The 27510-nt window shown below is 47.0% G+C and overlaps 1 protein-coding gene across 1 annotated transcript in view; it reads left to right on the top strand.

Annotated features, from left to right (window-relative positions):
* Positions 1-5306: 5306 nt before the first annotated feature.
* Positions 5307-27510, top strand: part of LOC149331280 (arylsulfatase B-like) — a 55933-nt gene continuing 33729 nt past the window's right edge. Inside the window, exons 1-2 of the mRNA XM_089555445.1 lie at positions 5307-5411; positions 23435-23594. Coding sequence (XP_089411571.1) covers positions 5307-5411; positions 23435-23594 — 265 coding nt within the window. The remainder of the gene's footprint in view (positions 5412-23434; positions 23595-27510) is intronic.

Raw genomic sequence — 27510 nt, 5'->3', positions numbered from 1 at the left:
AATGGAAAAAATTCAGAAGAGTTAGTCAAAGAACGAGGAATAAAATTCGGTTGCAGAATTGTGCGAGGAATATTCTGAGTTTAAAACCCAGTGATTTTTTCTGCTGTGATCCGCATACAGACCTCGAGGTTCAACAAACTGAACACTGCTGCCGCATGACAATTAAGGCTGCCGCATTGCGCACATCGAATTTCTTTTGTGAGTGTGAAATAACAATCACGAACGTCTGTGGCTTTGACGAACTAAACTGTAACTAAAATAAACAATAGTAACAGTAAATAAACAGTAAAACGACATTCGAACATTCAGCACTAAAAACGACCCAAAGGGAACGAAAGGTTCACTGGAGCTATCGTCTATCAGCCAAGGTTATGAGACATCGATAAAGATGCTATCTATCACCTCTTCTTTCTGCATATCATGTAAACTGTGATGTCTTTCTGTTGCACTCACATCTGTAACTGCTTCGTAGCTTGCTCTCTTGCTTGCGCTTTAGTGTAAGCCATTCAAAGAGAAACGAGAACGTTAACGCAAGACACATTTTTCTGGAGAGGCCTTCATTGTAGGATCATTTTAGCGGAAGACTTCCCAATCGCAGACAAACGCACGCTCCACCTATGGAACGCATGTAGAAGGCTGTAGAAAACGCAGAAACGAAACAGGAAACTTCAACATAGAATCCCGCAAATCAACGAAAACATCGGCGAATATGCCCTTCAACTCAGTTGCAATAACCTGACCCAGCTCTGTGAAACTTTAGATGGAAACTTTGGCAGCGCCAAAGCGTGGGTACTGCTAAGACAACTTAGTGACCCGACAGACTCAGACAAAACGCAGCAAGACACTTGAAAGGATAACTCGCAAGTTCCAACGGACAAAGCAGCACGTCGTCGACGAGCTTTTGTCCGATGTCGGAGACACAAATATACCGGCATGCACGCCGCACTCCAAGGCAGAGGGCAATATGACCCTGTACGCACAGATAAGGAGGCACGAGGTACACGCAGCGGCCACATTATTTGTCAGATACACAGATCACGAAAGCTATAATTAGAAACCTAAACTAACAACACATACAGACTAATGGACCTCATCAACAAACACTGGGACCATGGTATAGCCGCAGAAGAATGGAGACACGCGAAGATCCTTACGAATCCCAAACCGGCAAAACACTTAACGGGGATAATTTCCGACTCATCTCGCGAACCTCTTGCCTAGGGAAGGTTTGCATAAAAACTCGTCAAGGCAAGACTGTGTTACTACATCGAACTCAAAGAAATGTTTCCGGAAAAAAATTTCACCTTCAGGCACTCGCTATCCACACGAGACGTGCTATTGCAGCACAAAGAGATTCTCATAAAAAGAATATTGGCAAAGAACGAAAGCATCATACTGGCCATAGATAGGAAAGGAGCGCTTGACAACATTACTCACGAAGCGACACTCAATAAACTCTGCGCAACAAACTGTGGAACAGAGACCTTCGAGTTCATGAAGGCGTTCTTATTGGACAGAACAGCCACGGTTAACAACATCCGATTAGAAAGGAGGAGTCCTATTACAAAGGCACACCGAAAGGTCGATTGTCTTCCACTGCTCTTTAAAACAATACAGACACCTAATTTTAGTGGCATGTTTCCTTCTCTATAATTATGCGGAAGACACTACTATGCATGAATCCCCATATTATAATCGCCTACTACTGCTAAGTGATTTCTAAGCGACTTTTTCTGTCATGCTGTACGGTTTAGGTCTCAACAGCCGAATGATGGCTGTGATGTCAAAGAAAGGCTATAGGTCACGTGAGGCACGGAAAAACTGCTGTATAATCGTTGCTTCAACGTTCTAACTCACTGCATTTCTGAAGCCAGCCTTACTCAAGAGCCGGTATGACAACGTATATAGAAGCACCGGTTTATATTGCAGTTTTTCATGCCTCACGTGCCCTATAACCTCTCTTTGACCTCACAGCCATCGTTCGGCTGTTGAAATTGCAACAGCACGAGAAATAAATCTGATTACTAACTATTTAGCCGTCATAAGAGGGTATCACGTGGTAATTCGTCTACAATAATGCCTTACGCCTCATTACAAAGTAGAAAACACGCACCCAAAAGTGATGCGTCTGTGCTGCTTTAACATCGTCATGATGGAGCTAGCGAGAAGACCCAGGAATATACAAGGCACTGAACCTGCTATCGCCGCAGACGATATAATTGTATGGACCCAGTATGGTTCTACCAGGGAAATAGACGAACGGCTACAGGTAGCTGCAAAATAAATAGAAAATTTGCCCACTCTAGCGGTGTGCAATGCTTATCGTAGTAGTCTGAATACATGCGACAACACTATTCCTGATAAATACCAGCGGACATTGACATACTCATGGATGGCCACACAATACGGCGGACACACAGAATTAGAGTACTAGGCCTGTGGCTGAAAAAAGGAGAAGAGTACGACCATGCATTCAAAACTCTCAGTAATGTAACCAAACAAGTCTGCAGTGTGGTAAACAGGATAACGAACAAAAAAGGGGGAACAAGGAACAGGACGATATGTGGATAGTGACAGCGCTCATCATCCCGCGCCTTGCCTATGGCTTCCAATAGCAGAAACGAACCAAGATGGAAAAGAACCATATAACCGCGCTATTTTGAAAGTCATATAAACTGGCGCGAGGATTACCCGTCCCCCCCCCCCCCCCCCCCCCCCCCCTCCTCCGTGCCTCAAAAATGAAGTTTTATATAAGAATACACTGCCCTTTCGAAGAAAATAGCAAAGCTATGTTCTACTGCCAGATCAGAAGAATTAAACAAACCAGGACGGGTCGCACTGTCCTCACAAAACTCAGACATCTCATCAGAGAAGACAATAGCGATCAAACCAAAAACATCGCACCAGAGATCAGATACACCTTCGTTGTTAGACCGCTGCCCAGGCAGCGGTCCATCGGACAGCGGACCCGGCCCGGACCCGGACCATGCAGCGGACCCGGCCATCCAGTAGGACAGAAAGAATGCAAGGGCCATAACTCTGGACCTGAGAAGAAAAGAATAGATTTTGTTATGAACGTCGAGAAATCGAGGTACAAGGGCAGAGAGGCGACCGCAGCAGCGACCACAGTTTCACAGGGCAAGCGGATATACGGAAGAACTATGGCTACCAAATACATCCACAGGGCAGATTAGGTGGCGATAGCCCTAGCCATCTCGGAAGCGAACAGAAGACAAAACAGTTGCTGGTTAGTATTAGACGAACACGCCGCGCAGCCTTGCAAAACGATGCGGCTAGCCTCATCGCAAACAAGTTCCTAGGCATCCGGCCGCAAGGACTAAATCCCGGCAAAAAACACACGATAGTTTGGTCAACTACGCTGGCTACAGCGCAACACTAGGGTAGACGTCTTCGTCCGAGGTTTCACTAGCAGGGTGGGGACAGCAGTAGAGCCCTTCACAGCCCAAGAAACATACGGGAAAACGATCCGGGCATGCAGGGAGAGGCGTAGGAAGTACGCCATCACACATGACAGCCTCAATCAAGAGCAAGCCACAACACTTAGGCGCGTACAAACCAACACGCATCGAAACTGCACTATAACATAAAAAACCCCTACCACCCCCCACCCATTACAAAAGCGAATGTGTCTCGTGCGGCGACACCGCTACCACACAACACGGGTATGCCCCATAACCCATAATGCCCCATAATTCATAATGTCTGTAACCCGTAGTCCCATAATGCCTAAAATACACAGCCCTGATCTGAGCAGAGGGACGACGTTGTAGCCGACTCGGACAGGCAGTATCAGCTCACGCTGGTACACAAAGCGAGGGCCGCAGTTCAGGCCAACGTGCTCCTGGACCAAGATATGCCGGCTACTACTTCCTCAGTCCAGCGTCTTCCTAACCCACTATCCCTAACCCCATTTCAGTAAATAAAGTTTTTCATTCAATCAATCAAAGAGTACTCTTTTCCTGGGTCTCCAAGAAGTTTCCTTGGTCTTTATGTTAGAAAGAACAAAATATTATTTAGTTTCTCTTTGGCTTCGTTGACATCAAGAAGCAGTAGGCGCCGGGTACTTTAGTTTTAAGTCACCGTTTCGGGCACCCTTCGCAGGTGCCTTCTATAAATTCTCATAGAGGCATTTCAATCTACATCCGCCGGAAGCTCGTGTAAATCTGTAGAATGTTTTTCGGCCCAATGGTTCCAGCAGCTGGAAACCTAGTGACACGTGGGCTGCATCCCTCGACAATTTCCGCCATGACATGCGCGCAACAGACGCGCGGCTGGAAGTTTTACTCTTTTGTCGTTCCACAGTTGTAGTCGACGCACAGAGGAAAAAAAGAACGTTCAATGCAGTCGGCTTTAAAAGGGGACCAACTATTCGCCGGGAGCTCTGAAACTATATAGGCGCATACTCACCATGGATATCGCTGGGTTCTGCGCGAAAGGTAAGTTACCTGCAGTTAAAGAAAAAACGCCTTCTTGAGTGTAATTATTGCTTGTTTTTTTTTTTTTGATAAATCAAGAACTACACATTAAAAGCTGGTCTCCTTCTCTAACTGAAATTGTTTAGGTCGTGTCCGATTGATGCCAATTTCTTCGTTCTCGCAGTAATGCCTTCAATGTATTTGGAAAAAGGCACTTTTAATACTCTAAGTTACTGCGAATTCTTAGTAATGCTTTTTGCATTATTTTTACGTGGCATAAATACCATATCAATAGCTTCACGATGGAGACTGTTATGAATTAGATATTTATTTATGTCTAAATGTCCAATGTTCTTTGCGCATGTCATAGGTCCCGCCTCTAGACCGCTTACTACTCATGCAATACTATTTATTCATAGTATTAGCCTGCTGCTACTAAAGACAAGGAAGACCTTACTTGATTCACTAAGGTTGCATTTTGGGCTAGCTGGCGCAACATAAAGAAGAGATAGAGCGCGAGAGAAACACACCATTGCGCGAGACATCCCTTACTCTTGCTCTATCTGTATGTGGTCGCAATAACTTAGTAGAGTTTCTCAACACTACGATGTTTGGGAAAGCTGCCACAGTGTATTCCAATCAAGTATCTTCTCAGAACACAGCTTAAGGCATGCAGCAATCTCCCATGCATTTCCTTCACTGCAAAAAGCTTGTTAAGCTTTGATGTCCGCCGGAAGAGCAGAGAAGTTCGTAACACTTTTTTGTGGATGACTTTATTTGAAACTCACTCAGGAACTTGTACGGACATCGCTCAGCGGCTTATCATTATTGACTGCAGGTACCCCACAGTTTACAATCAGAGGAACGGCTATGCTGTCATGGCTTTTCCTGGCTGGCCTGAGCGTTACATCGATGACCCTTTGTGATGGAAAAAAAAGTGCGCCCCACATCATATTCATCCTGGCTGACGACATGGTAAGGCAGAACATTTTCCTTCGAACTTTTTAGTTTACGCAGACTTAATAAAAAGTTCGAAAACAAGTAACGGGTGATTCGTGTTTGCGTAAAATTTTAATTAGGCATGCAAGCACTTCGTCGCCATTGTTTTGCATTGTTTATTGCGGTTATCCTTTTTGTTCACGGTATTTCCATAAAATTAAGGTGGTAGTGTGATCAAAGTTTTTTCATGAATTATCAGATCTCGATAAAAACACACATTCCTACACCACCCGTTACACAGAACCGTGGAAGGTGGTCACTGCGCGGGTAAATTATTCCAGGCAAAAAGTGTCATACACACTGCCAACCCTTTTAAATTCATTCCATAAATCAGGCATAGATTTGCATACAATTTCTGTACGAACCCTACGCAAACATTTCATTAACAATCCTTGCTTACAATAACAACTAAAAATGGTATCTTGCTTTTTGTTATTCACCTCTTCTGACTATCAAGTGTGCGTGCATTAATTTTGAATATTGTGCTTTCTGTGAGTTTTTTTTTTGTTGTTCTTGTTCTATCGCTGCCTGCTTTGTAGGGGGGCTGCGGGCTTCAGTCAAGTCGCTTGTTGTCAAGCGGCTTTTATCCGCAGTCTCCCCCATCACTGATGGAAATAAACAAATTATTATTATTGTTATAAAGTGGTGGGTGGATTAAAGGGCTGTTCGAGGAACTAACTGGTAATAAATGGAATGCCGTACAGCTTAGTGAGATTGGTCGGAAAAATGACTTGTATACAGTGCTAACGGACGGTCGTGTGCTATCCTATCGAGGATTATCGGATCGACGAGAAATAGTTGTGGCATTCCTCATCAATCAGGATATAGCTGCAACATAGAGCGATTCTGTCAACTATTAACGAGAGGCTGGCAGTTATCGTAATCAACTGAATATGGGGTGCAATCTGAAGGTTGTGCAGGCCTACGCAGCTATATTTAGCCATGATGAACAGACCGCCTTAAGCTTTTATGAAGACGTGAATTCGACAGAGAGTTAACTAAATACACAGAACACAATGCTGATGGGCAAAGCCCATGCGAATATATGCAAGATGCAGGCTGGAGACCAGAGTGGGGAAAGCAATAACACAGGCTCTAGTTAATAGTAGAGTTCGCCGAGAGAAAGAATTGATGGGTCATGAATACCTTCTTTCGCAAACGACTGAACACGTAGTGCACCTGGAAGAGCAACAATGATAAGACTAAAAATGAAATAGACATACTATGCGCTCACCCAGACGTCGTTCAGGATGTGGAGTTCCTCGGAAAGGTGCGTTGTAGCGTCCACAGAATAGTAAGGTCCTGAATTTGGGCAAATTTGAGAGGCGAATGGAAGAAACTAGTGACAGAGAAGCCCATTAATGAGTTATCGGTAAGAAGGAATGTAGAGAAGTTCAGGATTTTGCTATGGAACAGATATTCAGCTCTAATTGAGGACGACGACCTTACGGTTTAAACTATGAACTATAATCTGACGCTATCATTCCGAAATGCCTAACGAGGTAGGCGGTAGGATGGTTGGAGAGGATACCGGGATGCTCACTTAGGAGACTACAGGTATGAATAATCAGGGCGAAAGCATGAAAGGCTCTAACCCTGCAGACAAAATAAAACTGCCCCAGCTATCAAAGCTAATCAACAAGCGCAAAGTAACCGACATAAGGAAGTTTAATGTGAAGAGCATCGGATATGCTCTATACAAAAGACGTGGTCATTCAACTAAATGATCAAGTAGGCTTTCGTCAAGGCAAGTCGAGAACAGAGCGTAATCACGCTATCAGTCAGCTCATGAAGAAATCTGTAGTATAATACTAGTCCCTAAATATATCCTTCATAGATAATGAGACAGCTTTTCACTAAGTCGAAATTTTGCCAGCCACGCAGGCATTACGGAATCTGGGCTTATATGACGCTTATGTGAGGCTTATGTAAACATATTGCAAGATATATACAACGGAAGGACAGCCGCCATTGTCCTTCCTAAAGTAAGCAATAAAACTCCGATAACACACGGTGTTCGGCAGTGAAACACAATCTTGACAGCGCTATTCACCTCTTTTTACTGGAGCTATTCAGAGCGTGGAATGTGAACGTCTGGTGACAAGAGTTAGTGAAGAATACTTTAGTAATCTGCGATTGTCTTCTGAGGTTGCCTTGCTAAGTCACACAGGGGATAAACTGAAATGCATGATTAATGACCAAGGCAGGCAAAGCAGAAGAGTAGGCCCAAATTCAATATTGCGAAAGCCAAAGTAATGTTTATCAGTCTCGGAAGGAAACAGCAGTTTAAAATTGATAACGAGGCGCTAGTTGTGCTAAGCGAATACGAATATTTAGGGCATGCGCCCATGTGGTGGATCACGATAGAGAAATAACTAGAAAAAAACAATGAGGTGAGGCGCATTTGGCAGGTTCTCTCTCAGCACGAATGGCACTTTAGTAATATTGGTCAAGAGAAAAATGCATAACAGGTGTATTTTCCCGCTACTGGACATTAACATAAAAATTTTACTTAAATTGAGGACAACGGAGCAAGCTATGGAAAGGAATGTGATACGTCTATCAATAAGGGAGTTGAAGAGGAGAGTTTATCATGGAAGAAACGGGAATTGATGATATCAGAGTTGCAATCATTAAGGAAAAAGGGGCTTGGGCAGGGCATGTAATGCGAAGTCAAGACAATCGATGTTCGTTCAGGGTAGTGGAATGGATTCCAAGAGAACGCAAGCGTAGCAAGAAGTGGGTGGCAGAAATTAGGTAAGCTGATGAATTTAAGAAGTTTGCTGGGATAGGGTGCCCGAAGCCGGCACAGGACAGGATTAATTGCTAAGATATGGAAGAGGCATTTGTCCTTCAGTGAGCGTAGCGAAGTTTATGATCATAATGAAAGCAGCTTATCGAGTGCACTTTGTGTGTTGTGCGCTTGCATTCGACCGAAGAAGATGCACATTCATCACAAAGACGAAGAGGAACACGGTTGTTGCTAACACAGCGTGTGTCTATGCATGCTCGAGACGGCTGACCTCGGACTGTTTTTGCCGGTGCTGCCGTCGTGCGAGCTCCTTTCAATAAACTTCCGTTAACATTTGGTGTAAGGGCCGGGTAACATCCCTGGAACTACGCAGTCGTATTCTCCCAAGATCTGCAATACCTTACGATGTTCAACATCAACCCGTGCAAACGGGCCGTGCTGTTATCTATGCCGGTTTCTTTCGTCAACGGGACCCGTCCAGCGTCAGCAGGACTGATGAGCAGTATGTCGAGGATTGGCTCATTTCCTACGCTCATTTTTTACGAACAGTTGAGCCTCTACAACAAATGGTACGAGGTTACAAAAGAATTTCATTTTTATCTCTCCGGCGTGGCTAACTTTTGGTATCGGAATCGCCAGGTGGACACCCGAACTTAGTTTGCCTTCAAGACGAAATTCTCTGAAGTGTTTGGTGGCCTGGCTGGCAAGAAATTCCGCGCCGAACAAAGCTGCCATGAACGATCGCAGATGGTCGGCGAAAGCTTGGAAAGCTACATCGAAGATGTCCTTGGCTTATTCAAGCGCGTAAACATCGACATACAGGAAGCTGACAAGATTGAACGAATCTTAAACGGTATTGACGCCCGACTTGCGCACAGTTGCTTAAGTCGTCACCTTCTGCAAAAGCTTAGAGGAGCTGCGCCAGCAGAGGATCCTAAATAGGCCAGCAGCCCAGGCAGGTTGTCGCTTGCTGGCTGACGCCTGCAGGCGACTTTCACTGCTACAACAGATCAAGGACTTTGTTCGTTAAGTAACGCGTCTACCTCCATTTTTCCAAACCCTCCAGAGCTACCATCATATTTGGTTCCGGTACTCCTACGTGCCATCCCAAACCAGAATGCTGAGGCTCTTCCGCCCGCCCATCCACACCACCTGACACCGCTCTGCTGACATACGCCGACGTCGTCGCGCAGCCGCAAACACTCATCACATCTCCGCTGCCATACGCCAACGTCGTCAGATCTCGGCCGCCTAGCTATCCTTTGCCTCCAGCACCTGTGCGAACGGAGGCACCTTATCTTCAACCAGGTCAGCGAGCGGGCAATCCTTGGCGCACCATCAATAACTGGCCTATGTGTTGCACTGGCGGATTGCATAAGTGGCACGGCTTTACCGTCGTATTCTCCCTGTCACAACATACTCTTCAGCTTCCCAGGCCCTGGCTTTACACGAATGAGTACCCCGGGCCTACTGAGCTTCCATCAAGTCGTCCTTTCTCCCTTGACCGTTTGGCCTTGTCTAGACACTCTTCACGTTTAGTGAGACGTCGCTCTATCCCTCTTATGCGACATCGCCCAAACGCTATGCAGGAAGAAAACAAGGTTCTGTAGTTCCTGAAGCATGAACTGCATCTTGTCGAGCTTTCTGATGTCATTTTCTATCACCTGCTAATCTTAATAAAGTTTCTGTCAAGGGCGTTTCTGTAGCGGCGCTGTTATACAGTGGTGCTTCGATTTCGTTAATGGGCGAAAAGATTTGGGACTCGCTATGGAAGGTAAATACTGTTCTATGTCACCCACCGCATCAACACTGATGCCCATGGGTCCCTTCGGTAGCACTCGTGTGTTTGCTACCGGCTGCCAGACTATTAAAGAGCAAGTCGACCAAATGCTTCAAAACGGTGTCATTGGGCATTCAAGCAACCCTTGGGTAAAAGACTCTTAACTGCTTTGAAGAGGCAGAACTCTTTTTTTTTCCCCGCATAATGTTCCGGTTATTGGTAGCTCCCTATGGAAACGGCCGATAGGCCCACAACAACTTTTTCGACCCCCGATGGCTGGCATGAATTTACTGTGATGCCTTCCCGTCTTTTTAAATGCCCTTGCGACCTTCGAAGGAATGATGGATATCATTTGGCGTGGCTTAAGTGTGAGATGTGTCTATGCTACCGCGACGACAATGCCGTCTTTTCTACCGACTTTTACACCAGCCTATCTCGCCTGAAGCACGTCTTATCCTGCCTCTCTCATGCAGGCCTGTAGCTAAACTTGAAAAACTGCCGTTTTGCTGCACGTTAACTAACCACTTTTGGTGACGTTTTCTCCAAGAAAGGCGTTTGTCCAGACTCGGCTAAAGTTAGTGCTGTGGATGCCTGTCCCAAACCTACCTCCTTCAAACAGCTGCTCGTATTCCTAGGTCTGAGCTCTTTCTTTCGCCGGTTTATTCACAACTTTGCTTTCGTTGTTGCGCCTGCAACACGACTTCTGTTCAGCAGTTCCACCTCCTCACGGCGCAATACATAAAGAACCATTTCTACTCGACAGACGGCAGTGGTGTGGGCCTCGGCGCACACACCACTGTTGTATAAAAAATGAGTAGAGCTAATTTTACTGGCTCAGCGCATTATCAGCGAAAGCTGGCTATAAAAAGCGGTGTTTCCGGTAGGTAAGGTCGATCTGGCGCATGCACGCTACGAACGCAGTAGCGCTCGTGGCAGATATACGGACATTTTATACACTCGACGAACCATCCTGAAACACAAACACCAGTTTGGGTCTGCTTTTTCTGTTAGGCGCACGTCAGGCTATTTGGCTTCGTCTCTCTTTTTCACCATGTTCAACTGCGTGTCTTTGGCCTCTTTGTTTTGAGCACGTTTAGGTTATTGGCTTAGCCTCTCTGTTTCGAATTTCTCTGGCCAGTGGGGTTCGCCACTTTATTAGCCAGCACCATATCTAGTGGAGTGGTCCAGCACAGTAAGCTCGCATATGAACATTCTTTCGAGATTTCCGTGGGAAAGCGGGAAGCCTTTTCGCCGGCATGGCTAATCTACTAAAATTTCATTGTACACTTTTCACGAACATCCGTCCGGGACTCTTCTTTGCACATCGTGAACGCCGTAGTGGCTCCGCACTGCGGCTTTTGAGGAAAGCTAATGACGGAGCAACACTCGCACACCTCGATGGACACCTTAACCACAGCCGCTGCTAGCCTGCTAAGAGGACAAGGAGGGAAGGAATGACACTCAACGACATCCGAGCGAGGGAGGGGTGCAGGAAGCTGGGAGTGAAAGAAGAAAGAAAGAGGTGTCGCGGCTTGCCGATGCTCTGGCGGAGTCCTTCACTACGGCACCTCTTTCTCCTTTCGTTCTTTCACTCTCACCTGCCGCGGTGGCTCAGTAGTTAAGGCGCTTGTCTTCTGAGCCGGAGTACCCGGGTTCAAACCCGGCCGCGGTGGCCGCGTTTCGATGGAGGCGAAACGTAAAAGACGCCCGTGTGCTGTGTGATGTCAGTGCATCTTAAAGATCTCACGTGGTCGAAATTATTCCGGAGACCTCCTCTACGGCACCTCATTCTCTCTTTCTTCTTTCACTCCCAACATCCTCTCTTCCTTTACGGCGCGGTTCAGGTGTCCGTCGAGATATGTGAGAGAGATACTGCGCCGTTTCCTTTCCCCATAAGCCAATTTACCAATTTTCTTTCACTATGCTCTTTATCGTTTTCCTCACGGCGCTGTTCGCCTTTTGAAAGCTTCATACCTGACTCCGGCAGACGTTATCAGCACTGCGATTGAGCAAGGTTTAAAGTGGAAGCTTCATTACAAGAGGTCTCCGGCTGAAAACGCCGTGCACTGCCGATGACCATCAAAGCTCACCCAATGTCAAACCTTCAGGACAGTGGACACCTTAGACGCGCATTAAGCTACGAAACCGATGAAGAGCGGCAGCTTGCAAAGCCAAGAAAAAGCGCATAACTGGCATCCTGGAACAGTGGACACCTTAGTCGCGCTTTAAGATAAGAAACCGGTGAAGAGCGGGAACTTCGAAAGCAATGGAAAGGCGCATAACTGGCCCCCTGGGAGAGTGGACACCTCAGTCCTGCTTTGAGCTACGTGGCGGTAGTGACTGGTGTTTGCTGCATGCGTTTGCATTGACAACATTGTGGCAGAAACGCGGCACTGAAGCCATAGGCCGACGGAGTTCATTGTGTTCATTGGCGCTGGCGTTGACAACGTTTTATTTAGGCTGCGATGATTTTAAAAAAGTAAAGTGCGCATAACTGGCTCCCTCGGTCCGTGGATGCCTGAATCGCGCTTTCAGGTAAGGGGGGTGGTGAGAGAGATGTGGATGCATGCGTTAGTGCTGACGGCGACCAAGGAAGTAGACAATTTGGAGAACCGGTGGATGGTCAATGGTGAGACGAATGGTGAAGCAGTTGGATAGCCCAGGGGTCAAGGTCATTTCAGGATGAAGCCAAGGTCTAGTCGGGAACGGCAAAGTCACGTAAAGGTCAACCAAGATGTGGTAAAGTGATCTACTTTCGGTTCCCCGACGGGCCTAAACGTGTAGTCTCCGTGATAGGGCACGACGCCCCGCCATCTTTAATCGAGTACATGACGAAAGGAGTGCCGGCGTGCATAGAAAAAAATAACGCTTCTTTATCTTTGGTTAAACGAAGTGGAAAGGGATAGCTTCACGATGGTTTAGCCTGGAAAATATGAAAGAAACGCTCAACGAACAGCATAACAAGACTTTGCCAGGGCTCGCTTTCAACAAAGCTGAAGCACCATTAATTTTTTCGCTGTGAATCCGCTTTCACAATGTTGTTATTATAAAGGACATGGAACTCATATGCTGTTGGAAAAAGTTAACTGTGGAGATAACGCAAACAGCACTAAGAAAATGGCCAACATCGTTTTTTTTTAAACTTGTCTAATAGAGATCTTGAGCATAGAGAGATCCTAGAAGAAAGCCCCGAGGCTTTGAAAGCTTGCCGCTCAATGGGGGCCTTCTTGGTCCTACGGCATTAACCTAGTCCATACTAACGACTAACCTGGGAGGGTGCTTCTGTCGCATTTATTCGGGACTTCGAGGCATCCCATTTCCACACACTCCGGTTCTTCGCCACAACCTTGCTTGATGTAGGTGTTTTCAACACACCGGCCTCCCGTGTGGGCCAGCTACTCGATGTAGAGGATGCCACAGCGACCAGCTCCAACGAAGCAGACAGACGCGGTGGCTAGACCTGACATCCTCGGCCCTAACAGCCGACGTGAGCGATTTCGGCTGGCTGCGAGGGGGGGGGGGGGGGGGGGGGATTTTGCCCACGAGAAACCGCCATACGGCGTGGGGTGTAGTGCCCTCCGCCCGCTGTCCGCAGTGTGCCCTCGTGGAGTCTTTAAAGCATGCGCTATTTGGCTGTCGTAGCGGCATGGTCGGCTGCACAGGGCCATATTCCGCCTTCTGCAACATGTACGTACGTTGCTGTACAAGTATCGTGCATGGATCTGGTAACGCTGGAGGAGCATCAGTTTCTCACGCACTGCTCCACCATCTTCCCTGTGCTGTGCCGTGGCTGCGTGTCTGTACAGCCTCTACATTACTAGGCCATACTGCAGGTGCTCCTTGTGTGTCTCTGTATGCCACGTGTACTATACGACACCAGTGCGCGCTGTGCTCAACGTCGCGACATCACTGACGGTTTATCTTTGGCGGTCTCCCCGCGCGTTTCTGTTGTCAGTGATTTAAGCAACGAGAGCCCATAAGTGTTTAATGCATAGTCTCCTTCTTTCAGGGGCAGAGGTCTCTGTGTTATATCAGATTAATAAACTACTGTTTAAATCTCGCCAATATGGCCAGAGCTCCTTGCCACCGGGGGTATCTGTAGCTAATGCCGTCATCGCCGCTTGGCCGCATGCGGTTGTTGCCACGTAGGTCTCCTCTCAAGTCTCGTTTTACTCTCGTACTGTATGCACGCGACGGCGTATATCTTTGAGCTCGAGGTAGTGGACCGCCTCATGCCCTTCCATTTTCATTGCTCCTTCAATCGCCACACACACAAAACCGAGTTCGAACATGACTGCTCTGGCCGCGTTCCGATAGAGGACCACGAATCGCGTTACAGCTGCTATTGCACCTAAAAAAGCTTATAACAATGTTATTACGGCTTCCGCTGTAAATGAATCATTCGTGCACATACCACGCACATCCATGCAACCCGAAAGGCTGTGGCGGTGCCTCACTTGGTTCAGTAACCGCGAAATGAAGCTTCTACCAGGAAATGCTGTTTCCAGGAACAACATTTATTCTAGTATTTATATTTTCTTTTTCGTTTAAACATGAAATGTGATGTCGAAATACAACGACCAGACCGGAAACAAAGAGGCATTGTGCCGATAATTGGTGAATTTATTGCAATCCGATGACACAAGAGAGGCAAGTCAGCTATATCATAAAACAAAATAAGCAATGAGACGAGGAATACGACAATATGACCAACAATCTATGAGGCCATGGGCTGGACACGAAATATCAAAAAAGAGAGCAGTTTTCAGCGCGTACAAAAATATAGCCGCTGTGAAATGCGTCTTCTGGGTCCCAAACCCATCATAGAAATTTAATATCGGGTTGAATGGCCACCCGCGGAAATGACATCAAACCTTTTCCTGCCATAAAGTCTTAAATCAAGACGACATATTCGCGGTTGTCTTGATGGACTTCCCTTTTGTTTTCGAAGCACGTTCAAGCGGTTATCAACTGCTGGCCTGGACAAGTTCGGTCTTCTCAAGAAGGACTTCATGCGCGGCCACACATTTTCGATGAGATTTGCTTACGCGCAATTCTGAGGAGGCAGTAGCAAGTGCATGCCAAGATTTTCAAGCAGGATGGTCACCTTACGTGTCATGTGCACGGACCTTTAGCCCTGCTGACAAAGAAAGCAACTGTTAGGGAAGTCCCTATCCAGCACATATGGAAGCATGGTATGTCTTGTGGCGCCTTGCAGCAGATAACTGCAACAGGTTGCCTTCAACTTCCCGTCAATGCGGACAAGAGGCCCTACGCCATCTTTACTCAAGGGCATCCCACACGCAAGCTGCGCTTCGGCCACTTGAAAAGACGAAGGGAGTTTAGAACTTCTTGCTGAGCGAGTTGTTGCTTGCCCGTGTATAATGCCGAAAAAAATAGTATGGGCACCTAAGCTCCGCCTTAAGGGTATGACGGTTAATTTGCATTATGTAGAAGCTCATTCTTTACTTTAAATTCATCGATTCCTTGGAGTCATCAACCACCGCTTAACGGCTGCACCACTGCGCCAGCAGGAGCATGACGTGCGATGGCAGGTGGGTGCTCCTAGCAGCGGACATACGCCTATCGGGTGGCGCATAACGACGGTGAATTCGATACAGTAACTAGACCATGTGAAGCCGGCTTAAAACACCAAAGAGCGCTCAGGAGTACCTACACCCCTTCTGTAAAGAGACCTTAATAGAGAGCAGTCGGTTGCCTGGACACAACTGCAAACTAAAACATCACCTATTTTGAGTCTACTCCGCAAAATCTACCTGGCGACATATTAGATGAAATGCCCGCTATGCCGGGAACTCCAAACATTTCACCATTTTACATGGGCGCGTCAAAAAACACGGGCAGCGCCAATAAATAACACACCAACACCGGAGCAGTGGGAGGCTGCGCTGCCCTGCTCGAAGGCTGAAGAATAGCTCAAGCTGATCGACATAGCTGGCAAGACTGCAAATGCCACTGCAGCTCTGGACTGAGGGCCCCACCTTCGCCGGGAGAATCCCTTCGCGACAAGAACGTTTTTCATTCATTGTATCAATATACACACCTGACAGGAGCGTATATTTATACACGTGGATGCGGCAGAATACCATAAGGAAGCATTTGCACACACGGTCATAGGCAACAACGGCCGACCCCTGGTGACGACCACCTCCTTCAATGCCGGACTACCGAAAGAGGCTGAGAAGCCGGCTATAGCGCTCGCCCTAGCCGGCACGAGGGCACACACATCCTCAGTGATTCAAACGTAACAATCAGGAATTTTGCTAAGAGAAGGCTTCATGCCCCAGCTCCGCCCATAATGGGAAAAGGTGTATTATCCACTGAACGATTCCGGCTCATGTTGGTGCCAGCCCATACCTCCCACAAAGAGAACACGGCAGCTCATGAATGTGCCCGAGGATTTGTCAGCCGGGCACAGAGCGACTGGTGCCCGAGGTTTGGCAGGCATAGGCAGGTAACCTTCCACGTAATCGCCCTGCAGTATCGAAACCATCGGTTCAAATACCTACCCCCACAAAACTTTCGCGTAAAGGCAGAGATGGTTGCCAGGCGGCAACTTCAAACGGGTACATTCTCAAATCCTTATATGTACAAGGTAAATCACACTTCGAGGGAACACGGCTCCGCATGGCTGCGCACACGCGGAGCACTATTGCGACCAAGCCGGTAGAAAAGCCGTGCAAACGGGCAGATGACATGAAGCATCACGTCCATGACCCTCTTCTCGTGTGCCACTCCGCATTGATTCATGAACGTGTTAGATGCAATGGCACTCCGCAGGCACGTGGCCGCGTAGAGCCGTGTTTCCTCTAAGTGTGATTGACCCTGTACGCCTGCGATAGTGATAGCATGTACTGGTACCAGAGCCAAAACTATTCTCTCAGACAGTAAGGCGCCAGTCAGAAACTTCGGCAAAGGCCTAATTTCCAAGCTGGCAGCCAGTCTACTGAGGAAGCACCGACTAAACCGGAAAGTTTGTCATCAGGGTTCCAGCTTATGAGGGTCTACCATGCAATGAGGCTGCCCATCGCCTCGCTCGAGATGTATACACCCCAGCGGCCGTATAGATCCCGCTACCCGGAGAAAAAGACCCCCTCATCACCTACAAGAAGCTCTCTGAGACTCCGAGACTAGGCCGAAGGGCCTAACACCCTCAGAATGTAGGGCCTGGCGAAAAATTCAGGCCAATCGCTTCTTCCCTAATTTTACTCTGCATAATGAGCTTACAGGCGACCCGGAGGCTGGCAGTCTCTGCAACGTACCTCTGAGTCAAAATCATATAATCTAGCAATTCCCAGAATCTCCGGGAGCTAAACAGACTGATCCCCGTGTTCAAGTTGCCTGGGATCCTAAATCCGCAGCTCAAATGCGGATGTACAAAAGATCGTCCTACGCCTGGCGGAGCAAGCTTACTCCAGGACCTTCTCAGCGTTCGCGGCGCAGGAGGGCCGGCAAGGAGGAGACCCTCTCTCTGGCTGTGCCCCTGCCCCGAGGTCCATGTCGGTGTGAATAAACTCGTATCTCTCTCTCTTTATATGTACGCCCTGATGTGTCCGCCAGAGTACAATGACCGTTCTAATCTCTGCAGTCATTCTAAATCAAACCTCTACCTCGTCCTCTTCGAGTGCCCAGAAGACCAACTGCCTCTGATCTCCCAAATCTCAAATCAAAGACAGTGGGTGACAGCGTTGCGTTGCTTAGCCCTGGCCGGGAGGCGCGACTCCGGATAGTGGGCTGGGCCTTGGAGGCCGCCAAGAAGTACGGACTTCAAGCCACCTAGCGCCGTCGAGAAGGCCCATACACCTGTCTAAACCTCATCCCTAAACCATACCCTTACACACTTTGTCATATGCTAAATCAAAGTATGTTTCCCCTACTGCATACGAGGTCAAATTATACCCAACACAAATTCTCCCGTAAAGCAGAATGGTGCCCTGCCACCGCCGTACCTAAGTTAGTAGAGCACCGGACGTCAAAATCGGAGGTCGTCGGCTCGAATTCCACCAGTGTTGTGTGGCTGTTTTTCTTCTACTTTGTAATCAATTAGCTTTTAGCGATACAGAAATTATACTGTTAATTTTGTAATCATCAGCACGACAAATAAAAAATGGCAGCAACATTCCAATATGCTCCATGCTTTCTGTAGCTGTTGGATTATATATATCGCGAAGTATACGCTTCGTTAAAGGAAACATATTTATTCGACTCGACGTTTCGATCGGAAGACCGATATTCTTCAGGAGTGATTTTGCTTTGTTAATGCATCCACTACGAAAGTTGCTGCACGGCCACGCACCCTGTCGAGCGAAAAAATACTGCAGACTAGGTCACGTCACTCTAAACAACCCTTATTTGGTTTCAGATCGCTAGGACACCCCGAGTTTTTCAAAAGCTTGGTTACATTTAGCTGGGACACCTTGTATATATATATATATATATATATATATATATATATATTTAATTAAGCAAACAAGGAAGGGGATTGAGGGGCTCGTTGTAAATATGACAGAAGCCAACAGCCACAGAAACCAAGGGGCACAGGGGATTTTTTTTTAATTATTTATTTATTTTGTGGTGTTGATCAATTTAGAATATTACTGAATATGTCATCGCTTAAACATAATTGATTAGAAAAGCAGAAGAAAAAAAAAAGAAGAAGAAAAAACAACCACATGCCACCGGTGGGATCCGAACCCACGACCTCCGAATTACGCGTCCGGTGCTCTACCTCTGAGCTACGCCGACGGCTGTCAAACCTACAGCTTTCGGGGGTATTTATGTTTACAAGTAACCTAACATTGAGAGTGTTCATGAGCGCCACCCACGTTCATAAGCGGCAGACGTAGAACGTCCTGATTTACCGCAGGTGTGACGTAGAACGTCATCGAACGGAGAGGGTGGAAGCTGTGTGAGAACCCTCTTATGCTTCCTATGGCATCAAGGCTGCCAGAATCGAGGCCCTCGCTAAGCAATTAAGCAAACAAGGAAGGGGATTGAGGGGCTCGTTGTAAATATGACAGAAGCCAACAGCCACAGAAACCAAGAGGCAGAGGAGATTTTTTTTTATTATTTATTTATTTTGTGGTGTTGATCAATTTAGAATATTACTGAATATGTCATCGCTTAAAGATAATTGATTAGAAAAGCAGAAGAAAAAACAACCACATGCCGCCGGTGGGATCCGAACCCACGACCTCCGAATTACGCGTCCGGTGCTCTACCTCTCAGCTACGGCGACGGCTGTCAAACCTTCTGCTTTCGGGGGTATTTATGTTTACAATTAACCTAACATTGAGAGTGTTCATCAGCGCCACCCACGTTCATAAGCGGCGGACGTAGAACGTCCTGATTTACCGCAGGTGTGACGTAGAACGTCATCGAACGGAGAGGGTGGAAGCTGTGTGAGAACCCTCTTATGCTTCCTATGGCATCAAGGCTGCCAGAATCGAGGCCCTCGCTAAGCAATTAAGCAAACAAGGAAGGGGATTGAGGGGCTCGTTGTAAATATGACAGAAGCCAACAGCCACAGAAGCTAAGGGGCACAGGGGATTTTTTTTAATTATTTATTTATTTTGTGGTGTTGATCAATTTAGAATATTACTGAATATGTCATCGCTTAAAGATGATTGACTAGAAAAGCAGAAGAAAAAACAACCACATGCCGCCGGTGGGATCCGAACCCACGACCTCCGAATTATGCGTCCCGTGCTCTACCTCTGAGCTACGGCGACGGCTGTCAAACCTTCTGCTTTCGGGGGTATTTATGTTTACAAGTAACCTAACATTGAGAGTGTTCATCAGCGCCCACCACGTTCATAAGCAGCGGACGTAGAACGTCCTGATTTACCGCAGGTGTGACGTTAGAACGTCATCGAACGGAGAGGGTGGAAGCTGTGTGAGAACCCTCTTATGCTTCCTATGGCATCAAGGCTGCCAGAATCGAGGCCCTCGCTACATCCTAGAAAGTAACAAGCGTCGCCGTGCAGCGGCAGGGTAGATCGTATAAAGTTTCACAAATAAAACACTCGTCGTGAAGCTGTCGGTTCAACTACTAAAGAAACCTCTTCATGTGGCCTTTATGTGCCTCAACAGACCATGCCCTTTCTTACCGGCTGCAGCGGAGGACATCCTCTACGACAGCTGAGCTTCACGGCATTAAGGAAGCTGTTTCTTACATCCTGCGCCGAACTGCCGACCGCTGGGTTATCTTCACAGATTCGAAAGCATCTCTCCAGATCCTGGCCAACCTGCTGAAGAAAACGAATCACCGGCCAGTTTCCCTGGACATCGGATATCTACATCATTTAGCTATTGCCGCAGGCCACTGCATAACATTTCAGTGGGTACCTGCTCACTGTGGCATTCAGGCTAATGAAAAAGCAGATGAAGCGGCCCGTAAGGGCCATCAACATCGGAGATACGTTAGAACTTTTTTTACGAAATCTGATGCGTCCGAGGTGGCCAAAAGTTTTGCTTCCGAAGAAATGTATCGGCTTTGGAGTTTGCCGACGTATCAGTACCAATTTCTTCAATCAAATGACCCACATCTTAGATCAAGAGTATCACCCAGAATTCCTCGACATCTGGAAACACTTTATCATCGACTTCGTCTTAATGCTGCATATACAAACGGCTTACGATACCGTTTTAGACAAATGGACAGTCCGCACTGTTACAACTGTGCCGCGATAGAAACTCTGGAGCATATCTTGCTTGAGTGCCCTGCATATGCTAACGATCGTGCGTACTATGAACATTGCATGCAGAAGCTCTGCTCAGTGCCCCTTACAATGGACAAAGTTTTAGGCCCCTTAGCCTGCCTTAGGCAACAGAGACTTGCAATGACTTTTCTATTCACATATTTAAAAGACATAGGACATCTCGATAAGCTTTAAATTCACTTGCACGTCACCTTCATGCGTTCTTCATGCAGTGAACCTCGTCAGCCCATTTGACGGACTATGCACTCCATCACTCCATAGGTTACATCAATACTCGTCATTGCATCCTTAGTACCCATTTCATGGCCGCATTTTATCTTCGTTTTTTTTTTACCTCTTCCACTCTGCTCTCCTTCTGTCTTTATCTCCCAAATTCCCCTCCCTACGCAGAGTAGCATGCCAGCGATTTTTAAACGCCGGCTAAATTCTCTGCTCCTCATTAAAGAGTCTCTCTCTCTTCTTGGGAAATAGCAGTTTGCTTAAATATAGCGCTTTTTGTCATTTTGGATTAAAACAAGCTTTTTCAGCTTAATTGCTTAGCGAGGGCCTCGATTCTGGCAGCCTTGATGCCATAGGAAGCATAAGAGGGTTCTCACACAGCTTCCACCCTCTCCGTTCGATGACGTTCTACGTCACACCTGCGGTAAATCAGGACGTTCTACGTCCGCCGCTTATGAACGTGGGTGGCGCTGATGAACACTCTCAATGTTAGGTTACTTGTAAACATAAATACCCCCGAAAGCAGAAGGTTTGACAGCCGTCGCCGTAGCTGAGAGGTAGAGCACCGGACGCGTAATTCGGAGGTCGTGGGTTCGGATCCCACCGGCGGCATGTGGTTGTTTTTTCTTCTGCTTTTCTAATCAATTATCTTTAAGCGATGACATATTCAGTAATATTCTAAATTGATCAACACCACAAAATAAATAAATAATTAAAAAAAATCCCCTGTGGCCCTTGGTTTCTGTGGCTGTTGGCTTCTGTCATATATATATATATATATATATATATATATATATATATATATATATATATATATATATATATATGCCATAATGAGCCCCTCATTTTCATCTGCTTGCTCAATTTTTAGACATGAAGGGCTGTCTGCTGTAGACATGGTAAACCGCTATTAATGGAGTGAAAGGCTGCTATTGTAATTTTGGTCAGATTAAATGTTTGTTTTCTACACCTCCATAGAAAGTATGAACACAAATGGGAACAAGTAATTAATAATAAAATATGAAGTTGCAGAAGTTGGTTATTTCCTTCAAAAAGAGGTAAAAAATAGGAATAGTTCTCTTCGTAAGGAAATTTAGCGAGTGTGACGCCAAAGCGAATACCTAGACCGAAAATCTAAATCTAACAGCACCAAGTTTGTCTACCTAATTGCAGTTTTCGCTGGCAACGATGCTCGAAAATAATGCGGGTTTAGCTTTCTCTATCTTTGGGGCAGCAAATGACGCCACCAATCCTCCAATATTAGTAGGCACATGTCGGTTGTGGAGAGGAAAGTAACAAGCGTCGCCGTGCAGCGGCAGGGTAGATCGTATAAAGTTTCACAAATAAAACACTCGTCGTGAAGCTGTTGGGAAATAGCAGTTTGCTTAAATATAGCGCTTTTTATCATTTTGGATTAAAACAAGCTTTTTCAGCTTAATGCAATAGGAATCGAAAGGTGTCGCAAAACTGCAGACATTGCAATAATTATGAACAGCGCCATTCTACACATAAGGCTCAAGCAACACAGGACCGGGCAGGACCGGAGTGAAACCACACATTTACAGTATTGGACCGATTAAATGTGATGATTGGGAGTATGGGCATACATCTGAGTGCATCTGCTCATAGCCAGGTACCCTTAGTTTTGTCTGACCGCTGACGCCGATAGAGGTAACAAGCCAGTTTAATAGCCGTGCCTGCTATGACGCGGAGACTGAAAAATGACAACTTGGCAAGCTCGGAAAAATTAAGACGGAACTTCAACATACCCATGCATTCGGAAGAATGGGAAGCGTGAAAAATTTAGCACGACATGTCAGCATGGTCACAAAGCCTTTAATACCGTTAGGGTAAAATCTATGAGCTTATGCGCAACGGTTAAACGGTTTACTCTAAGCCGTAGGACATACCTTATACGCCCGTCGCGTATACCTTATATATCCCTCTGTTTTCATGACTGTTTTCATGACTTTGTTGAAATGAATTTAAGCGCACAAGAACACGCACACAAGAAGAGGAAAGACGCAGGACAGGCGCTAACTTCATCTGATTTATTCGCAGTCGAGAGAGGAAATATATGACATGCGCAGTAAAGACCCATAACGTCAGTTTCAGAATACGTGCTCAAGATACCTGTACTCTGCCTGCAGAAGATTAACAGACGTACCACTTAAACAGTCATGAGTCACACGTCGTTAATCTTTGACAAGCAGAGTATAGGTATCTTAAGCACGAATTGCGAAAATAAAGTTATGGGTCTTTACTGCACATGTCATATATTTGCTCTCTTGCCAGCGAATAAATCAGATGAAGTTAGAGCCAGTCCTATGTGTTTCCTCTTCTTCTGTGCGTGTTCTTGTGCGCTTAAATCCATTTCAAAAAAGCTATGCACCATGTAGCCCAAACAAAAGTTTTGTTAAGGTTTTCATTACGCAGCTTTCTTTAGATGCCATCTCCCAGTCCAAACACATTGTAGTTGACGTTAAAACTCATACTCCTTGCGCAGGGCTGGGCAGACACAAGTCTCTATGGGTCGACGCAGATCCCGACGCCTAACCTGGACGCTCTGGCCAGCACGGGTGTGCTCCTGAACAATTACTACGTACAACCGGTCTGCTCTCCCACTAGAGCGGCGCTGATGACCGGTCTCTTCCCGATCCACAATGGTCAGATGATGCTCACTTGTGTCCAAAGATAGCTAAACAGCGGATATTTTACTGTGTGCTGCAGTTAGAGCTAGAACATCGCATGTACGTCGAAACAAAATCTGAAATTTGTTTTCACTAAAGGAAAAGAGCAGAAGCTGTGTCGCTCTAGGCGCACACATCGACTGCCACGTGGAGCAACTAATGAGGAGGGCTTCAAAGGAGAAAGAAAGAGGTATCGTAGTTAGGACTCCGGTGTATTTTCGATCCACCAGGCTTCTCTCAAACGGCTAAAAACTGCTATAGACACAAGGCTGAGGCAGCCGACAACACAGCGCTGCGCTAACAACTCAGCGTTTTTCGAATAGCAGCATGACTTTTATCCACAGATCGCCCATGCTACTCGGCCACCAATCGTTAGATAATTGTTCACGGCTTAAAATACGGCAAATCGAAGGCGGAAAAGGTGAAATGAGAAAAAAATATTGCGTTGACGCTTCAGCTCTGCATTAGGCATATGACGAGAAGCTTTCGTGGCTATTTGCTATTTTTTATTATTATAACTATAAATAATTTATTATTATAAATAATAATAAATACCACACACTCATTAGCATACATAAATACGCATGCAGAGATGCCTTGAGCCGCCGCGGTGGCTCAGTGGTTATGGTGCTCGGCTGCTGACCGGAAAGACGTGGGTTCGATCCCGGCCGCGGTGGTTGAATTTCTTTGGAGGAGAAATTCTAGAGGCCTGTGTACTGTGCGATGTCAGTGCACGTTAAAGAACCCCAGGTGGTCGAAATTTCCGGAGCCCTCCACTACGGCGCCTCTCATAGCCTTAGTCGCTTTGGGACGTTAAACCCCATAAACCAAACCAAACCAGATGCCGTGATACAACGAAAGACACGCAGCGCATTCCTTTATCCACGCTGAACATACTTGCCTCAATGGCCTCGGCAGGAAACAAAAAAAGCATCAATGTGTTAGTGTTAACTTGTCTTACTAGCAACCTAAGGGTTAAAGGGTCGACTGCCAACCAATTTCACCAATTTTCTATTTCTATTTCTTTTTCACAAAACCTGGGACGGTTAACAGGTGATTGTGCTGATTATTTACACCTATTCGAACACACCACAATTCCTCGGGCAAACTAGTATCTACCGCATTTGTGCTTTATTATAGCACTTTGCAATTGTCACCCCAAGATGTGCGCGTTTGTCAGTGCAGAAGCAACTACGACTCTTTATTCTGGCTTGTCGCGAGCACTGTTCCACACACAGCTAACTGTTTTTCAAGCGAAAAGCTTCACTAGGCTCGTCAACACCGCGCTTCGCGTGAGCTACACTACAGATTTGCCACAGCTGCGCATGCGCGAAACCGAGTGATGTCACGCGGAGCGCAGGTGCCCGCTGCGGTCGCAGCCGTCGTCGCCGTCGCGCGCTGACTCCGTCGCCCCACCTTTCGCCGCCGCCGCGTGCTACTGCGCATGTGCGTCGCCGCTTCTCCTCCTCGCCACCGTTTGACCTTTCGCCGCAGCCGTGCGCAGTGCGCATTTGAGAGGAGAGGTATATAAGGCGCGCTTGCCATTAGAACAGGCACAGACACTAGCCATGGAAGGAGAAGAAGCAACAGTCGGACGGCGCAGAAACACCGATCCAGAAGTTGTAGCTTGGGAGTTGGCTGAAAAGCAGCGAGAGCTTTTCGCTTCGAGATATCCAGGCTTAACCTTAGCTAAGCCAGAGCCAATTTTTTCTCAGTTTCCTCCTACCCATACCTATTTCCACATTCCATAGCATTTGGCTCAGTGCGGACCACTCTTACACATTCACCATGTCGTGGGTCACCGGTGGGTCTCTCCTGCGATAAGGCTTGATTACTGATTCGCACGATGAGGCAGTGGGCAGCTAAGATCCTTCAAGGACCTTGCGAAAAGCACGCATGCTAGGTCGATATTGCAATCTCCGCTTCGAAGAATTTTAGCCTTGGCCGGTCGCCACCAGGTCGGTAACGTTGTACCCAAGGATATTTAGGGGTGGCCAACCAGTGGGCCCCTACGCACAGGAATTAAAGCGACGAAATTCATTGCCGCAGTGAACCCGTTAATCACTGGTCTGAATACGCGAGCATACACAGTATGTTCTGAGCGCCAGTGGCCTCGTATGAAAAAGTCCTGCCTCTCTCCATGCGCGCCTTTAGTTTATGTTTGAAAAATAAAAATTAAGCAAATGGTGTCAGTACAATGAACCGGAAGATAGGAAGCCGGCCTCTCTTTTTCGTCTTCATGGCGTGAAAAAGTTGTCCTAAAACAGAGTTCGAATTAAAACGCAGAAACAGATTTTGCCTCAACGACAGTACTGTTGACGCTCGTGAAATTCATTTGGTGTCACTCACCCCTTGTGTCGTTCTATTGACTTCATGAATCACCCCTTGTTTACACTGCAGTTGCGCTTCCCAGCTCAGAGGTTCGACGCACTCGCAATGTGCGGTTGTATTTCAGGTGTTTGACACATGCTTCCCGGATGTTAGAGAGCCTACAACAGTGAAAGATGGTTCGAATAACTAAAAAAATTCTTTTTTTTCTACAATCCAAGAACGGTGAGGTAACAGGAAAGTTCTGCTTAGTGGAGGCTCCTTGTTCAACAGGCTGGACTAATATTTTGGGCACAAATTTCTAGGTACCGAAATATTCCTTATAGACCACTCACAAGGAAATATTTGCTTAGCATCAGGTGGCTTCACTAGGACGGCTGTCGTGTCTACCCTCTAGAGTCTCAAACCGGTGCTGCGCATCTTGTGCCGGATGTCATACACCTCTCACGAACCTAGTTCTTCGTACTTGGTGCCTATAATCTCTCTATGCGTTGCCCCGGCTCGGATTGCGGCGCAGTCTCGAATTAAAAAAAAACAGGCCTGTCGGGCGTGCATGCTTAGAAGTTGCTAGCCACGGTATCAAAAAAAAAAGCAGTTCTGCTTTGCTGGGTACTCGGCGGTGCGTGAGATAGAAAGACAGAAATAAACAACCATAAAAGAACTTCGCCGGGCGTGGAGGGTGTTCGTGATATTGTCTCATATTAAACAAAAGGCTGGTAATGGGCTCGAGACAACTCCGGTAAATGGTAAGTGGCCTGGTAGACGATCAACGAGACCAAGCGAAGTTCAACCGCCTCATCATGAACGCGATCCAAAACGTAAACATCGGCAACGTCAAAGTCCTGTAGTGCGCGCAAGTGAATTCCTACGAAACACATTTAACAAGACCGTCGTTAACATGCCACCAACTTCGGCGGCTGTCTCGTCTGTCGGGCAGGTAGAGTCACTTGCGAAGCCGACAGTTGCCCAGGGAGCCGAGGCAAGCGATGCAAGTTGCGCATTATGAGCGGGAATGGGCAAGAGGTGGCGGCCGACCTAGTGGTGTCAGGCATCTTTGAAGACGCTAACACCGGCAGGGCGCAAGAAGGGTCCACAGCAGTTGCCTGGTTCGGCTGGGTGACAGACGCTGGCACCGGTTCAGGGTCATGTGCAGGCAGTGAAGGGCGGGTGGCAATCGCCATTATAGGTATTGCTTGCACCGGTTTGGCCTTCGTATCCTGCTCCGTGCGACTTGCATTACGGGGCGGACCTTTGGAGGGACTGGGTTTGGAGCTAAAAGGCTTGGACTTGGCCGAGAGCTTGAGATTATCATCTGGCCGCGGCTTCGACGATGCTGCAGAGGCCTGTTCATCTGTTGGCTGCCAATACGAGGTAGGTGGAGATGCCAGAAGCCGCGACAAGGCAGCTGCCCCAGAGTCATCCGTGTCTGCAGGAGGCTCTGGCGAAAAAGTTTGTGAAGCGCAAGGGGGCAGGGCCAAAGACGCGGGTGGGACTTTAGTGGGAGCAGGAAATCTAACCTAGTGTAGCGTAGAGAGGGACGGTCGGGCAGCAGACGCTGGGCAGG

The sequence above is a fragment of the Amblyomma mixtum genome, chromosome 8, assembly GCF_055824585.1.
Source record: "Amblyomma mixtum isolate Tamu chromosome 8, ASM5582458v1, whole genome shotgun sequence".
Lineage (NCBI taxonomy): Eukaryota > Metazoa > Arthropoda > Arachnida > Ixodida > Ixodidae > Amblyomma > Amblyomma mixtum.
The sequence above is the reverse complement of the archived record's forward strand: the minus strand, read 5'-3'. Positions and strand labels throughout refer to the sequence as shown.